The sequence below is a fragment of the Stenella coeruleoalba genome, assembly GCF_951394435.1.
Source record: "Stenella coeruleoalba genome assembly, chromosome: 15".
NCBI lineage: Eukaryota > Metazoa > Chordata > Mammalia > Artiodactyla > Delphinidae > Stenella > Stenella coeruleoalba.
In genome coordinates, this window is record NC_137161.1 from 5477644 (window position 1) to 5494259 (window position 16616).

Here is a 16616-nt window from a genome sequence, read left to right on the forward strand (position 1 = left end):
CCGATAAACGAACATCTGGAACAGAGGGACCAGCGGAGGGCTTGGGGCAGCCCACTGTGAGCCCACCAGTGGCACGACACTCTGTATACAGAAGGCGCTCCGTCAATGCCTGGAGAGCCCTTTTGCTGTTTCTTCCGAAGGACCTTTTTCTCTCTACTCTCTTCCCCTATGGATGACGGTGGAGAAAAGCATTGCTCAAAAGAAGTATTGATTGACAAAAACCTGTGAAGTTAGCCACGACAGAATTCTTGTGGAAAGCCGAGACCCAAGGTTTTGTCAAAAAGCACATTTTAAACGTTCCCGTTCCAGTTACACAGGATCCACCACTGAAAGGTTTGTGGAATTGTTCAAGGACACTAACTAGTGGCTTCTAGGCACTAACCAGTGGTTAACTCAGAAAATCCAAAGTGTGGCACCGTGTCACCTCTGGGTAGCATTCTCTCTGCTCACACCTCCCCACCTGGCTCTGTCCTGCCCCCTCCAACCCCACCTAACCCCTCCGTCAGGGGTTAGGGGATTCTTTGCAGGGGATTCCATCACAAAGGGCGTCATCAGAGTTCCCTGTTTGTGGTGGTTCAAATAAGAAAAACACAGCAAACAAATCCACCTTTTCTATAAAAGTTTATTTTGTGATTCTTGTTCCAAGAAGTGTTAAGGGAAAACGTTGAAATCATGTAGAGGTAAGGAACTACGGTATATAAAAATAATTTAAACACACACATTAATAACAAAGCAACGTCGCTTTCTAGCAACTACTAGTAGGTAATCTTGCCCGAGATTTTTCCAGAGTTATTAAATGTGCTTTAGACAACAGTACACAGACACACACACACGTACACATATATACAGCTCAAGTATCTTCTTGTGTGCATTCCGGCTAACTGATACAGCGGAAGAGAAGGAACAAAAAAGACTCTGAGCCTGAGGTCCCTAAGCTGAACAAAGGTGCATCGCATAGTGGACTCTGGAGCTGCCAAGATTTCCCTCCACAGCCTCATTAGTGACTAGCCTTACTCTGCTGTGGTCTTATCAGAAAAATTAAGGGGTGTCTTTCGATCGGCCTCTGGGTGCGGTCATTGCGGTGCTGCAAGCAGTGAGAACTCAGGAAGCCCCATCCCTCTCTCTCTCTCTCTCTCTCTCTCTCTCTCTCTCTCTCTCTCGCTCGCTCTCTCGCTCTCTCTGTACGGATTGGAGGCGGAGGACCAGGTGAGGTCTGGGGTGTGACTACATCTGGCTGATTCTTTGCTTCAGGGCCAGGACCTCGCTCTCGATCTCGTGGGGGAGGTCGGCGTTCACCTGCCCCTCCAGGTACTTCTGGATGTCTTCCACCTCCTCCTCCCAGAACTCCTTGGAGATGTGGAAGAGCTCCTTCACGCTGACGTCCCCCAGGCCCCGAAGGTCCAGGGCGTCCTCGTCCGGGATGTAGCCGATGGGCGTGAGCTTGGCGCCCCCTTCCCCGCCAACGCGGTTGAACATCCACTCCAGCACCCTGGAGTTCTCGCCGAAGCCCGGCCAGAGGAACCTGCCGGCCTTGTCCTTCCGGAACCAGTTGACGTGGAAGATCTTGGGCAGCTTGGCCTCGGGGCGCTGGGCCATGCTGAGCCAGTGCGCCAGGTACTGGCCGAAGTTGTAGCCGAAGAAGGGCCGCATGGCGAAGGGGTCGTGCATGATGACTTTGCCTGTTAACAGAGGGGCTCTGTTGGTAAATGATGCCTCAGAGGACGCTGTTAGCACGTTTACTGTTGACATGGCCACTTGGCTTTCTCTACGTCTCTACACAGAGAGAGACACAGGGAGACAGAGACAGAGAGGGAACACAGAGACAGAGATAGAGAAACAGAGCCAGAGAGAGACAAAGACAGGCATGCAGAGACAGAGAGGCACAGAGAGAGAGAGAGACACAGAGGCAAAGAGGCACAGAGACACAGAGACAGAGACAGAGACAGAGAGCCACAGAGACAGAGCAGTCCATCTCCCTTCTCAGCGGCTCCAGATTCTGGCCGGACTCACCCTTGTGTTCTGCCGCTGCCGTGGCCTCCGATCTCATGGCCGCACCCACAAACACGCCATGCTGCCAGCTGAGGGCCTCATAGACCAGAGGGACACCTTTAGCAGGAGAAAGGAACGTTCTTTACAGGCCTTGACACCCAGACCCCTCGGCCGGCGATGCCAGCTCACAAATGGGAAGACACAGCTGTGTGTTGTCTTTCTAACTGAGCTAATTCTGCATCCCCAGAGCTAAGGGCAGATGCCGCCACGTCAAGTTACAGCAGGAGGCCACGCAGCCGAAGTCAATCTGGGGGCGGCATCACAGGACCAAGGATCCAGAAGTTCTAGGTGGCCAGAAATTACGTTCTAGCCTGGGGCTTGCTCATTGCCCTGCCGTCTGGGAAAGGAAGCTCTGCATCCCTGACACCCTCCGACAAGGTCACGTCACAGGGGAGAGTGCGCCACGTCCTCTGGTCCCCAGCCCGAATGCAGGGGAGCCTCACCAACAGGTCGGCGCCCCCCGAAGATGATGGCCTCGATGGGCACGCCATCCGGAGACTCCCAGTCAGGGTCAATGATGGGGCACTGGCTGGCAGGGGTGCAGAACCGCGAGTTGGGGTGGGCGCAAGGCTCCCCTACAGCAGCAAGAGAGGAGAGGCCCTGAGCGTCTGGCCCGACACATACGCCCATGGGCTGGGGCCCCAGGTCTCCCAGGGGGGGCGGGGGGCGCTTACCATCCTTGGGGTCCCACTCCTTGCCCTTCCAGGAAATGAGCTTGATGCCCGGGGCCAGTGGCTGGTCAATGCCTTCCCAGTAAACACCCCCATCGCTGGTCTCGGCCACGTTGGTGAAGATGGTGTTCTTCTGGATGGTCTTGATGGCATTGGGGTTTGTCTTCACAGAGGTTCCAGGAGCGACACCAAAAAACCCGTTCTCTGGGTTGATGGCCCGCAAGTTACCTGGAAAGTTTTAAACCAGGTAGTAGAAGTAAATACCAAGCAAAGCATAATATATATTCTTATATCTCGCCAGGCTAATTTCTGTACCAAATTCTCAAGTCTTTTATTTTTATCCTCCTGCCTAGAATCTATTTCTCTTTTTTCATCCCAGCATTATCAGTCAACTCTGATTCTTTCTTCCACACCAGTTTCCCACCAAGCTTTTTTTTTTTTTTTTTTAGTCTTTATTGAATTTGTTACAATATTGCTTCTGTTTTATATTTTGGGTTTTTGGCCCGAAGGCATGTGGGATCTTAGCTCTCCAACCAGGGATCGAACCTGTACCCCTTGCACTGGAAGGTGAAGTCTTAACCATTGGACCGCCAGGGAAGTCCCCCAGCAAGCTATTTTAATCAATTTATTATACAAACAAACAGCAATATAGGGTCCCATTTCAATCCACATTTGATATGAGATTAAAGAATGCTGATGGAATACATCTGTCTGAGCTTTGGCAAGAACTGAAATAACTGAATTAAAAATCCAAACACTGTGGATTTAAGAGAATTTGGTACGTTCTGAAAGCCAAAACTTCACTTAGGTTCAATTATTATCATCAACACTTGGGCCTAAAAGAGTCACCTTGTTGGTCAAATTTCATCCAGGCGATGTCATCCCCCACACACTCTACTTTCCACCCTGGGAGGGTGGGGTTCATCATGGCCAGGTTGGTCTTCCCGCAGGCGCTGGGAAAGGCAGCCGCGAAGTACTTCTTCTGGCCCTTGGGGTTGGTTATGCCCAGAATCTGTCGGAGGCAAGATTTCTCCTTAAGCACTTCGTTCCTTTCTGCCCCAGAGGTGCACGCTTTAGTCTGCGAGGGTGTCTCCATCATCGTTACTGATGGAATTTCTAGACCTGTCCTTGGAGCACGGTCGGAACTCTGAAGCGGTAGGGATTCGCCACTTCCCCTCCTCTGCCCGACCCTCTACAGCGCGCAGTTAGAATTTCCTGCTTCTTACCAGCATGTGCTCTGCCAGCCACCCCTCCTCCTTGGCCAGCCGGCTGGCCATCCTGAGAGCAAAGCACTTCTTCCCAAGGAGCGAGTTCCCGCCGTACCCACTCCCGAAGGAGATGATTTCTCTGCGGTCGGGCAGGTGGGCGATGAGTGTCATCTCCGGGTTGCAGGCCCAGTTGTTAACCAAAGGCTCTGCACGGGAGGACACGCCCACATCAGTGTGCACCGTCCCCGCCTGGGTTTAAGGCGAAGCTTGCTTTTTGCTGTTTGTTTTTTTTCAGTTCTAGCTTTTGATTTTGAAACAATATGCTTACTTTGTAAAGGCAAAGGGCACCCCACGGAATGGAGGCATTTGACAAACTCCCCGTCCCCCAGCACTTCCAGGACGGGCGTGCCCATTCGCGTCATGATGCGCATGCTGGCCACCACGTAGGGCGAATCCGTCAGCTCAATGCCGATCCTGGACAGAGGCGAGCCCAGGGGCCCCATGCTGAATGGGATGACGTACATGGTGCGACCTGCGGGGCCGGTGAGTGGGAAGCGGTGAGAAATGACCCCGGACTCACAAACAACCACCACTGTTTCCCTCGGTGGACCCTTCTCAAGATTCCGCCTCTGACAACATCACGCCTTGCTTGCCACCAGTGCCCCCGAGTTAGCAGAGTCCACTGAAAAGTGGCCAGAACTCCAAAATCAAAGAGTTTTCATAAATGTGCAATTGGGTTCCACCAAGCTATCTTAAGTCCACATGTGTAGAAAGCGTTTTCCTGGTCGCATAAGACAGTCTATAAAACCAGAACTGAGACGTACATTTTCAATATGCGGCCAAGTTCACATGTGGAATGTAAGGCTCTCTGGGGCCGGGGGAGTTTCTATGCCGAGTAACATTAGGGCAGACGCAATAAGAAAAGGTTCTCTGACGAGTAACATTAGGGCAGACGCAATAAGAAAAGGTTCTCTGACGAGTAACATCAGGGCAGACGCAATAATAAAAGGTTTGCTGACATTTTGCTCAAATAAACGTTTCACTCACCTTTCATGCACCCTGGAAATCGGGCATTGAACGCTTTCTCAAAATCCTCCTCGGACATCCAGCGACCCAGCTGGCTGAGGCCGGTTTTGGGGATGGGCACCGTATCTCTTTGCTCTTGAGTAATGATGACCGTCTTGCTTTCAATTCTGGCCACATCCCTGGGGTCAGTGAGAGCCAACCAGCTGCAAAAAGCAAAACTACACAGGTGAGGACTGGAGAGGAAGCGCTGCTTCTCTGCACGGCACCTGCGCCCTGGACGCCCTCAGCCCCGCGCCATTCACGAAGGGACCAGTTGTTCATCATCACTTTCTTCCCACACCTGGCCGGTGCCCAGCGCGCTAGCGAGGCTCCGGCAATGTGGACACAGCCGTGCCGCCGGGGACACAGTCAGGGAGACACACACCAGACCAGGAGCTAGTCTGTTAGGACAGGGACTGTCCGACCTTCCTTTGGATCGGGGACCTAGTTTGCAGACAGCGTTCGCGTGCGCCCCCTCTTTGACGACTTGGGCTGCTCTGCGAACGTCATAAAATTAAGTTTCTGTGGTTCTGGCTCTTTTCCTAAGCTTTTCAAGAGTCTGCAAACCACACAGCCCCGGCCCGGCCCTGCCCAAGGCCCTCCTCCACCACTTCCCCACCTGCACCCTGGGCGGCGCGGAAGGGCCCGAGGCTGTGCTCACCAGTTGTCATACTTCCTCAGCCTCTTGATCACACCCTCCTCCTCCATGCGGCCCAGCAGCTGCCGGTTCTCATCCTCAGAGCCGTCGCAGATGTGGATCTGGTCGGGCCAGCACAGCTTGGCGTTGCTCTCCACGAACTCTCTCACGGCCTGGGGCAGGCTGTCCAGGGTGCCCTGGACAACTCTGGCTGAGCAGCTGAGACCACCTGAGAGCTGGGGAGGCATCTCTGCGGGGCTGGGCTGAGGGGCACAGGCGCCAAGTTTCCTGCCATAGAAAAAGCACAGGCTTCCTGAACAAAAACAACCACGGAGGCCCCCCAACTCCACGCGCCTTGTCCGGGTTGCACCTCGCCAGACAGTCGGGGCTGGGAGGAGAAAAGAAAGCCAGTTCCTGTTAGCACTGCAGTTTGTGAGAGACATAAACGAACAGCTCTACCTACCTTTCTTCTCTTTGGACGATCCGGATCAGGGACCCAAAGGTCTCTTTCAAGGCTCTTCCCGCGGGTGAGTGTGCGTTCCCAGTGGGAAGAAGGCCCTGTCTGGTGTTTGGGGGCAGAACTTCCTGGCTTTAAATTCCATGAAGGACAGAGGTCCAGCCCCTCAGCCACACCCAGGGAGGCTCATCTCTGACGTCAGGGGCTGGTCTTTGGATCACGGCCACGGTCAGTTATGCTTTGGACCGGCTCACCACAATAACCCCCAGGGAGATAATCATTGAACAGATAGTTGTTAATGAGTGCTGGAGGCCTCCGGCCCCTGGCCCAGCCATAGCAAAGCCTTACACAACTGCTGATTGACGAAACTCTGACCCAGTCCCCTGCTGATGCAAAACACAGGCCCTCCCTCTGACAGGCAGGTGGGACAGAGCACCGGCTTGGGGGGACCTCAGGGCTTTTGGCAGTACGTCTTGTGTACGGACCGCTGCTGGTTGGTAGAACGAGACAGTGGTGAGGTATCACCCCACAGTCAAAGGCCAACGGGAAGAACACCCCCAAATGCAACGGGATGGTGTGCGGCTGTTGGCAATTGTCTGACCTAATTAGGGGTGATTAACCTTATAGAGTGTCCATGGTGCGCCCCCTGCCCTCACTCCAAATAGAAAGAAACTCCGCGAGGGCAGGGATTTCTGCCTATTTTCTCCCTGTTTTGTATGCACAGTTCCTGGCACACGGTAGGCGCTGAATGAATAAGTGCAGAGCACTGTTGTAAGCTCTTTGTATCGACTTAACTCCTTGCCACCATCTGAGGTGGCGCCCACGAACAGTCTGTGTACAGACAAGGACACTGAGGCACAGGGGGCCCAGCGGCTACTCCCCAATGCGGGGCTGGTGGGTGGCAGAGGGAGGGTTGGAACAGGAGCCGCTGGGCTCCGGAGCGGCACACCGGACTGCCCCTTGTGAGGAACCTTTGCCCCTTCTGGAACCTTCCATGTATTGTCCGAGGAGTTCCGGCTGGGTGCAGTTATTTCTGGAGTCGACTATACACTTTTTGTTGCCCTTGCAAATCTTAGCGTCCGGGGAGTGGAGGGGGCTGGTTTTGCTAGATTACACTTGAGCAATGAGACCTTTATAACAGCTGCAAAGAATCTGCTTTGCAAGCCGTCAGAACGTCAGTCGAATTTAATGACCTATGGAGCTGCTGGCCAGTGTCGAGAACACTAGGTGAGAAGTCGGGAGAACGGGGCCAAGGCCCGACACCGCCCCCCTCAGCCAGCTCCACAGCTGAGTGGGCGCCCCCTCCCTGGAGGAGGGCGGTGGGGAGTTGCCCGCCTCCCCCGTGGAGGGTGAGCTGAGATGGCTCCGTGACTGTGTCTGCAAGGCGCCGTGACCGTCACAAGGCGTCGGGAACGACAATCTCAGACCGGGAGTACTTGGAGGACCATCCTACGGGGCTTTGCTTCCACTGCCGCGCTGGGTGTGCTCGTGTCACCAACTTCCACCCAAACTATCAGCCCATCGCTAGGTTTCATTTACCCAGCTTTTTAATTCAGCCAGCCGAATCTTTCAGTATAAGTACGACAGGAGATGTCTGTGTTTAAAGTCATTTGCCTAGATGGTCGCTGGAATTCATTCTTAATGATGCTATCAGCCACACAGAAGGGAGTGTCCTGGCTAATTTCAACCACAATGTGATGCTCCGTCACTGGGGACACTTCCTCAGCATCTGACATCCGTGAAATTAGCCATTCAAAGGCACAAGCGTACATACACAGGACACACGTTTACACCAGTATGGCTGATCTCCCCGAGTGGGTAGAGATTCCCATTTTGCCAGTAAAAACTGTAATAGTTAAACCAAGTCCCCCCAGAACCGAGTCCCCTTGCTGAGTTTATGGTTAATCGCTCTATCCAAAACTGTTCCCCTTGCTCTCTGACCTCAATCCCTTTCTCGTCACCTCTGAACTCCACGCTCTGCTAACTGAACACTAATCAACCAGCATTAGATGACCGAGAACACTGATGTCATACATCACTAACGCACGGAAGCCGCTGCTCTAGATCTCATCGCTAACTTACAAACGCGGGTTGTTGCTCTAGGGCGGTGTGAGCTCACAGCCCCCCGAGCCATGGGCCACCTGGCCAGAGAGTCACATATCAGAGAACCCTGAGCCCTGAAACTACGATTAAGAAATGTCACAGAAATGTCACAAGACAATGATTAATCCCATTTCTTTGTTCCTCCCCTTTAAAACACCCCCGACTCAAAGACCAAGACAGAGTGGATCTGAGGCTTGTCTCCCATCTCCTTGCCTGGAGCCCTGCGGATAAACCCTGACTTTGCTGCAAACACCCGCTGTCAGAGTCTGGCTTTCTGCACCTCCCTTGATAACCGTCAGAGCCAATGGGCTGCGGACCCTCTGCTGGTGCGCGGCTTCTCCTTTGCAGATCCAGCAGCAGCCCAGGTCCCTTTGGCCTGGGGATCTGGCTGGAGAATCCCCTTCTGGACCAAGCATCGGCACCCCTAGGCAGTATTTTAGGCTTGTCGAGAAGGAATGGTTTGGGGATTGGAAGATGTCTGTGGGTGAGCAACCGGCACAAGGGTGTGGGCCGAAAACTTGTTTTTTAATAATTTTCCATTTTTTTCTTAGACTATTTTTTTTAATGATTCTTTACATTTTTAAAAAAATTTATTTTATTTTTAAATTTATTCTGGCTGTGTTGGGTCTTTGTTGCTGTGCGCGGGCTTTCCCTAGTTGTGGCGAGCAGGGGCTACTCCTGGTTGAGGTGCACAGGCTTCTCATTGCGGTGGCTTCTCCTGTTGCAGAGCACGGGCTCCAGGCGCGCGGGCTTCAGTAGTTGTGGCACGTGGGCTCAGCGGTTGTGGCTCACCAGCTCTAAAGCGCAAGCTCAGTAGTTATGGCGCACAGGCTTAGTTGCTCCGTGGCATGTGGGATCTTCCCGGACCAGGGCTCGAACCCGTGTGCCCTGCATTGGCAGGCGGATTCTTAACCACTGTGCTACCAGGGAAGCCCTCCTCCTTTTTCATTCCTCCAATTAAGGTAGGACTATGCCTCATTTCAGCAGGAAGTAGGCCAGAGTGGTCATCACCCTGTTCCCTCAAAGATTTGGGAAAAGTTAAAACAAGAGTGGGGATTGAAACTGAGCCCCCCTTACCGACTTTAGGACTCATCTCTCTATCCAAAACTTTATTCCCTTTCTTGTCTCCTCTGACCACAATCCTATGCTAACTGATCACTCATCAACCAGAATCAGATGACTAAGACTGCTGTCATCATCGGTAGCATCAACGCACTGAAGGTGCTGCCGTAGGTCTCATCACTAACATACAAACTCAGGTTGTTTCTCCAGAGCAGGGTGAGCTCACAGACCCTGAGCCATGGACCACCTGGCCAGAGAGTCGTAAGCCAGAGAATCCTGACCCCTGAAACTATGAGTAGGAAATGTCACAAAACGATGGTTAATCTCTGTTTCTTTGCTCTTCCCCTTTAAAAACACCCCCAACTCGAAGACCAAGAGGGAGTAGGTCTGAGGCTTGTCTCCCATCTCCTTGCCTGGAGCCCTGCAGATAAACCCTGACTTTGCTGCAAACACCCGCTGTCAGAGTTTGGCTTTCTATACCATAGGCACAGGAGCCCTTGCTCCATAACAATAGGTTAGATTCCCTTGAAGAGTACCTAGATTAAAAACAAAAAGGAGAAACTAGAATTTACGCGCAGTTCTACATGCTACCAACACTTAGAAGGTTTTTACATTCTGAGTCTCCTGGAGAGAACAAGTTGGTTCAGTTAAAATGTAGGAGCAGTGAGTCATCCAACCGTCCCCTTACGCACATGTACATGATGGAAGGATGGTACTATTCCTTTGCAAGTGTCCCTTGTCAAAATGTTAAAAGTAAACATTGGACCCAGATTTACCTAAAAGTACTGAGTTCTCTAGAAGAAAAGAGTGATACAGAGAGAAGCTAGGGTTTTGAGGACTCACAGGCAAAGTTCCCTAATCCCTCTGTTGATGATGTCTTAGGGCTCCAGTCTGCCCCTGTCCTTGAAGACTCCCTGCTCCAAAGGGGACTCACTGAGCAAAGTCTTCAAAGGGCTGACCAGTGACACTGCGTCTTCCCCATTTACCCACGGGCTTAGTTGTATAAGTCTCAGAACTGCGTACCAGCCATTGGTTTCCACAGGGACCTGCAAGGGCAGCTCTACTGTCACCCTGCTGCTGGAATCCCTGAGGACCTTCAGTCAAACCCCCTCGTGGATTTTCAACACACTCCAAGGTGGCTGGGGAGGGTGGGTGGCCACCTCTGGCCAGCCCACCCTGTGAGTTGCATTTGTCGTTTCTGCATTTGCAAACACAGCAGGGACCCCCAGCCCCAGCTTTCCTGGGGCCACTTAAGCACATATGTCCTAATGTACAAAGTTGCTCTTCTTTTGCAGAAACATCTAAAGAGTTGAGTCCACATACAAAACCTCTTTGTTGAAAGGAGAAGGACCAGACACTAAAAAAAAATAGTTTCAAACCTAAAGGTATCATCTTCCCTACGCCTTCCTGAGGTCACATACACATTTTCTGTTGTCCTAAGCTGCAGCTAGCTGTCCCCAGGGTCCTGAGGAGTGAGGGAGAAAGACTTTGAAAAGCCTACGGGATGCCTGCGTGGATGGAGCCATCAGGAAGGCAACATGGACACCAGGGCAGGGCCAGGACGAATGAGCAGTTGAGGCGAGGGGCGAGGAATAGCTCCATTCCAGATAAGCAATGGAAAACAAAGCCATGCACTTGGGTGGCGTCTCCCAGAGGATTCTGAGGACAGTTTGGTTGACATCCATTGGTCAATGGTTACCTTGAGGCCAATAAAATAAAAATTCCAGAGACCATCAACACCAGTGCTTGCAGTTCCTGTACAGCCAGGATCTGTGGTTTCCATCCTGTGCTCTGAGGGATTTGGGGGCGCCCCTCTGAGCCTCCCGGAGAAGGAAGGGGGAATGGCCAGGTGGGATGCGCTCAGAGCCTTCCTCACCCGCAGCATCTCTGACTTCACCCGCGGTGAGTCTTATATTAGACTGCCACATCGGATCTCTGTTTGAACAAGGAGTTTCAGGAAACACTGGAAATTCACCACTCACAACCAATTCTTTCATTGGAGGGGTGGAACTGCTGAGACCCAGAGAGGGCAAATAAGCCATTTTCCCAAGCAAGGGCTGTCAACTGCAAGCCCGAGACCTCCCCACTCCACCCCACCATCAATGGGGGTGATGGAGAGGCTCATGACACCCAGGGAGTGACCACAAAAATGCCCCTCAGTTCAGGAATCTGAATTCGTAGGTCAGCATGCCCCTTTCCTGGTAAAGATCAAAGGGACAGCAGTTTTCCAGAAGGTGATAAGAAACCAACAATGTAAGTCCCATATCTTGTCCTGAAGCCAAAAGCATGTGCGCAAATCACCTCTGGGTGTCCATTGCCAGGGATGCGACTCCGTGGGCACCAACTGGCCCAGGCGTGGAAGTTTCCAACGGCAGGAGAACACTGTTCAGTCGTGTAATGATCTGTGCAGCACCACCTGCCCCTGGCAATCCCAGTCACCCACCCCGGCTGTGTTTGTTAGGGACAAATATTTAGATGTTCTACTTTTATGGGGAAATCTTAAAAGTCTCTGAAGCGTGGAGGGTTTTTCTTGTTGTTGTTTGTTCGTGTGTTTGTTTTCTACAGAGTTGAATGAGTTGAGTTCCTATTTTAAAGCCACAGAATCATATAATTGAAAGGGTCCTTAAAAGGTGATGTGAATCCAGCTTAATGGGTTGGGGGTCTCCCTCAGGGGTGATGAAAGTTCTGGAACCGGATAGAGGTGGTGGTTGCATCACATTGTGAATGTACGAAATGCCACTGAATTTTACACTTTAAAACGGCTTATTTTTTTTTAACATCTTTATTGGGGTGTAATTGCTTTACAATGGTGTGTTCGTTGCTGCTTTATAACAAAGTGAATCAGCTTTACATATACATATATCCCCATATCTCTTCCCTCTTTCGTCTCCCTCGCACCCTCCCTATCCCACCCCTCTAGGCGGTCACAAAGCACCGAGCTGATCTCCCTGTGCTATGCGGCTGCTTCCCACTAGCTGTCTATTTTATATTTGGTAGTGTATATACGTCCATGCCACTCTCTCGCTTCGTCCCAGCTTACCCTTCCCCCTCCCCGCGTCCTCAAGTCCATGCTCTATGTTGCGTCTTTATTCCTGTCCTGCCCCTAGGTTCTTCATGACCTTTTTTTTTTCCATTCCATTCCAAAATGGTTGATTTCATGCTATGAATTTCACCTCAGTTAAAAAACCAAAAAAAGATTATGTAGTGCCGTCTTTTATGTGCAAGATGTGGGACAATGGCCCAGTGTGGGAGCAGGTATGTTGTGTGTGGGGGAGGGGCGCTCACCTGAAGGCCACTCTAGGAGGCAGGCGGGTCTCCAGCACACCCACCCGTCCCCCACCAGTTTTCTACTCCTGTGTGTTTTCACATGACTTGCAGTGTGGAGGGCGTTAGCTGGGTGGTGTGGCTCCAGGAGGTCTTTGAAAATGCGTGTGCCATCGTTACTGAGCGTCCCTGGATCGGTCCCTTACCCTCTACGGTCTCAGTTTCCTTATCTCTAAACTGAGCCGGTCCTTCCGACTCACAGTGCCCTCGATTTCAGGTGCTACGGGGTAAGCAAGTCCATTTTCCCAGAGCGTGTGCAGCAGAGTGAGAACAGATTCACCGCCAAACACCGTTCCAAGCACACTCACAGAGAAAAGACAGCACCATCAGGCAAAGCACGGGGCAAAAAGAACTAATTGCATAGTTACCAAAAAAAAACAATCCAACGCACTTATCTTGCAGCGAGAAAATGGATCCACTTTGCAGAGCAGTTAACTCTATCGGAAATAACGATAATCGCTCGGGAACTGAACGCTCTCTTTCCTAGAGCTCCCTGGTAACGAAGCAAGTTCTTCCTCATGCCTGCAGTGTTGCGGCTCAGAACAAAAATGTCTTTTCCGATCCGTGCTGGGGATAATTCCTAAAACTCAGTAAATCTCACACTCTCAGCTCCTCTCCCAAGGGTGGGAGGTGGGATTCACAGCACTGGTACTTGGGACACATCCCCCAGGATCGGGGTCCAGCCAGCATGTCTCATCAGGGACTGGGGCATCTAACTTAGTCGTAATACCCTAAAATACTTGCAAATTGAAATACAGAGGAAACGGAGGCCCCTCAGGATGCTGCTCTCATATCCTAGTACCAAGTCAGAGCCCTTCTACCCACACGCAGAAAACCCTGTTTGAACAATGACCACAGAGTCTGATGGAAAAAGATGCCAGCCCACGAGCCCCTTTGCCTAAACTAGTCTGTGCTGCTTGGAAGAGGCAACCAAGTAAAATAAATGGTAAACGTGGAAAGAAACTTTCATTTTGGTGTTTCGGATATTTCAAGAAAAGATAAAATTGGCAAGGGGGTGAGAAATCTGTCGTGGGTACCTAGAATCACAGGCCAACACAGATGGGGAAGATTCATTGGTGTTTCAGCCAGGAAAATGGGAAGCAGGGGCTGGGGAGACCTCTGCCCTGCTTATGTCTCTGGCATTCTTTAATTTTCAGTCAGGCAGAACTCCATCCTGCAGCTCTGCCGAAAGCCGAGGTTAGGCAAGTTTTCTTTCCCTGGCTTGGTGCAAGGAAGGTGTGACGCAACAGGCCTCTTTCTCAATCCTTCTCTGCCTTGTTGGGGGCTGACCTGGCCAGGACCAGCAGGGTCTAGGGCACGGACGTCTGTCTCAGGGGCTGGCCTCCGCACACAAGCCCCTGTGGGTCCTCTCTCCAAGCGGCAGGGCCCACTGCTCCAGGGTTGGAAGGCCATGAGAAGTCCGGGCTTTCAGACACCAGCTTCTATATGTACAGACGTGGGCCAACCTCACTGAGCAGTGGCCCCTCTTTGACCATTCCGGTGATCGGAAACAGGGATTGGTTCAGTATTTCAATCTGCAGGCGGGGCCTATGGTGTCCTTTTGGGGGCAGAGCAGTGTCATAGCCGACAGCATGGACGCCGGAGGCCGAGGCTCCCGTCCGTATCTGGACCATGTGGCCCTCCTCAAGTCATACCCTTTCTATGCTTCCTCAGTTCCCTCATCTGTCAAGTGAGGATTATTACAGAACTTACATCAGAGGGTAGCCCCGGTCATACTTGGTAACCCAAATAAACATCCTTGTGGGCTTATGAAGGGACAAAAAAGCAAACGCAAAATTCCTGACTTCTAGGAGTCTGTGTTCTCAATCCTTTCAGCAAACTCTGCACCTTAAACCATGCCTGGCACACAGTAGGCACACAGCAAACAACCGCTAAATAAACGCAGCTGGAAGACAAGTTCTACACACAGCGGCGCAGAGCCCCCCTCGGCGACAGTGACTAAGTACCAAGTACAGGGCGCAGGCAATAAATACGCCCCATCAATGCATCCACCCCCCCATGGAGTAACGGCAGTGCCACCTCGGGTTTTTATTTAACTTCTTCCATATGCTCTCCTGTCTACTCTTCTCTCTCAGTTCCTTGAGTCAGATTTATGTTATCACGTGTGTGGAATAACCAGCTCATTTTTCACTCCTGATGCTGCCGTTTCCCCGGCATCATCCGCTCCCCGGAGCACGCTCTGCCTGGGCTCATTCGAAGCTATAGCCAGGCAGGCGTTTTTCTGAGCAGCCTTTCTGAGCAGCTGTTTACCTTTCCAGAAGTTCCACAGTGCCTTCTCATAATTAGGAGCATCAGGAACCACAGGACGGACGCATATTCGATCAAACAGGGGCACTAAATAACCCGAGTCGTTTTCAAAGTCCTGAGTTACGACCGACCGGGCTCCTATGAGCAGCACGCAGGAGCGCATTGTGAATATTGGTAAACACTTCTGGTGGGAGACGCGTCTTGACAGCTTTGATAAATGGCTGGAATCGTCTTCCACCTGGCCCGACTCGTTCCAATCACAAGCTGCTGAAAATATCCTTTTTACACTTGCCCTTTGCTAAGTGCTGAGGCACGAACAAAAGTCCACTCCCAGGCTGGTTGCCTAATTTTTATTAATAATATCTTCACTCTATCCATCACTGTTAACGAACGAGAACATATGAAGAAATTAATTTAAGCCTGGCGAGAGGAAGCATGGCAGCCTTTACACTTCCCCTCCCCAGTGCACTCTGTGTCACCGGCTGCACCACAAAGATGCACGGTGACTCAGGCCGACCTGCCTCGACTTCCTCCGAGAGAGGACAGTGTCTCCTTCAGAGAGCCGTTTCCTAGGCTAGGGGGCTATGCTAGCAAAGTTTTCTTAATTGTTTCCCATCCCTGATCTCATTCGGCGCTGGGAAGGCTGTTGGCCCCTGATGCTCTGGGTGCCAGGGGCTAGTCCATGGGCAAGGGTGAGCCACCTGTCTCAAAACTTCACCTGGCACTGAGGTCGGCCTTTGGCTCCCTGAGCTATTCATTCGAGTCGAGCCTCCATATTTTTGACCAAGGGTGGGGAGCAGAGGAAAAGGAAAAGGAAAAGGGTGAATACCAGGCCCAGAAACAGCTCCCTGGTACCCCTCCCATTGACCCACTGCACCAACCCAAGCTGTATTCAGGCCAACGTTTGTCTTCCTGGGCCTGTGGCATCTTGGGAACAAGACGGTAGCCATGGACCAGTCCTTCGGGGGCTCGTGTTTACTTCTGTTCAGCAAACTACAACTTCCAGGTTCAAAGTCACAAGAGATACACAAGCATTCTGAACCCTGTGCACACCCGTAAAAAACGTGATGAGTCGCAAACAAGCGAGCTTGGATTTTCTGTGAGTTGGCCCATGGTGGTAAGTGAAAAGTTCCCGTGTTGGGGGTCACTACACGTTTTTAAAATATCTGTATTTGAAGATGTATCTCAAGCACTTCTGTGTTTAGACATTTTTGCATACGTTTTGAGTGCGTGAAGCCTAGCTGAGTAACTGTAATGCTTCATCTTTCTTCCTTTCAGGTGAAAATTTCAGGTGTCCCTTCAGTTCAAATGAGTCCTTCACAGCCTCCATTTGCAGAGAGAGAAAGAGAAATTCAATCACATTCAGTAGGCGTCCACACAAAGTAGCTCATGTGAATTATTAATGATAAATTTCAGCAGGGGGTGGGGGAACTTCTTGGACTTTCTTTGTTGTACTTTTAACAACTGAATGCAATGCTCATCAGATGTCTTCTTGTGAGATGTCACATTATTTAAATGAGAGCACATCTGACATTTCCAGAAGCACGTGCTAAATTCTGAAAAGGGAATGTTCCCGCTGATTTGATGGGCACCATTTGGGCTTTTCAAAATAAAGGTTTGGAGCACTTTAACTTTGCAGTGACTTGCATAGTTCGACACAGAGATTTAAAACACTCCCAACTACTTTAAAGAAGAACAGCGAGAAAGTTTCCTGCTTTGCGACAGAGGAACCCTCGACAAAGTGACATTTGAAAGGCACTGATGGTAGATAA

The 16616-nt window shown here is 51.3% G+C and overlaps 1 protein-coding gene across 3 annotated transcripts in view; it reads right to left on the reverse strand.

The window, feature by feature from the left end:
* Positions 1–610: 610 nt before the first annotated feature.
* Positions 611–16616, reverse strand: part of PCK1 (phosphoenolpyruvate carboxykinase 1) — a 39525-nt gene continuing 23519 nt past the window's right edge. Inside the window, exons 3-11 of one of the 3 annotated variants that reach the window (XM_079946298.1) lie at positions 5655–5918; positions 4976–5172; positions 4257–4460; positions 3947–4134; positions 3570–3732; positions 2724–2948; positions 2493–2624; positions 2011–2106; positions 611–1679 (exon numbers count right to left, since the gene is read on the reverse strand). In XM_079946298.1, the coding sequence (XP_079802424.1) occupies positions 1225–1679; positions 2011–2106; positions 2493–2624; positions 2724–2948; positions 3570–3732; positions 3947–4134; positions 4257–4460; positions 4976–5172; positions 5655–5918 (1924 nt within the window). In that variant the 3' untranslated portion in view covers positions 611–1224. Of the gene's footprint in view, positions 1680–2010; positions 2107–2492; positions 2625–2723; positions 2949–3569; positions 3733–3946; positions 4135–4256; positions 4461–4975; positions 5173–5654; positions 5938–16616 lie in introns of those variants that run through there. The other 2 variants (XM_079946297.1, XM_079946299.1) reach the window with 2 other exon arrangements.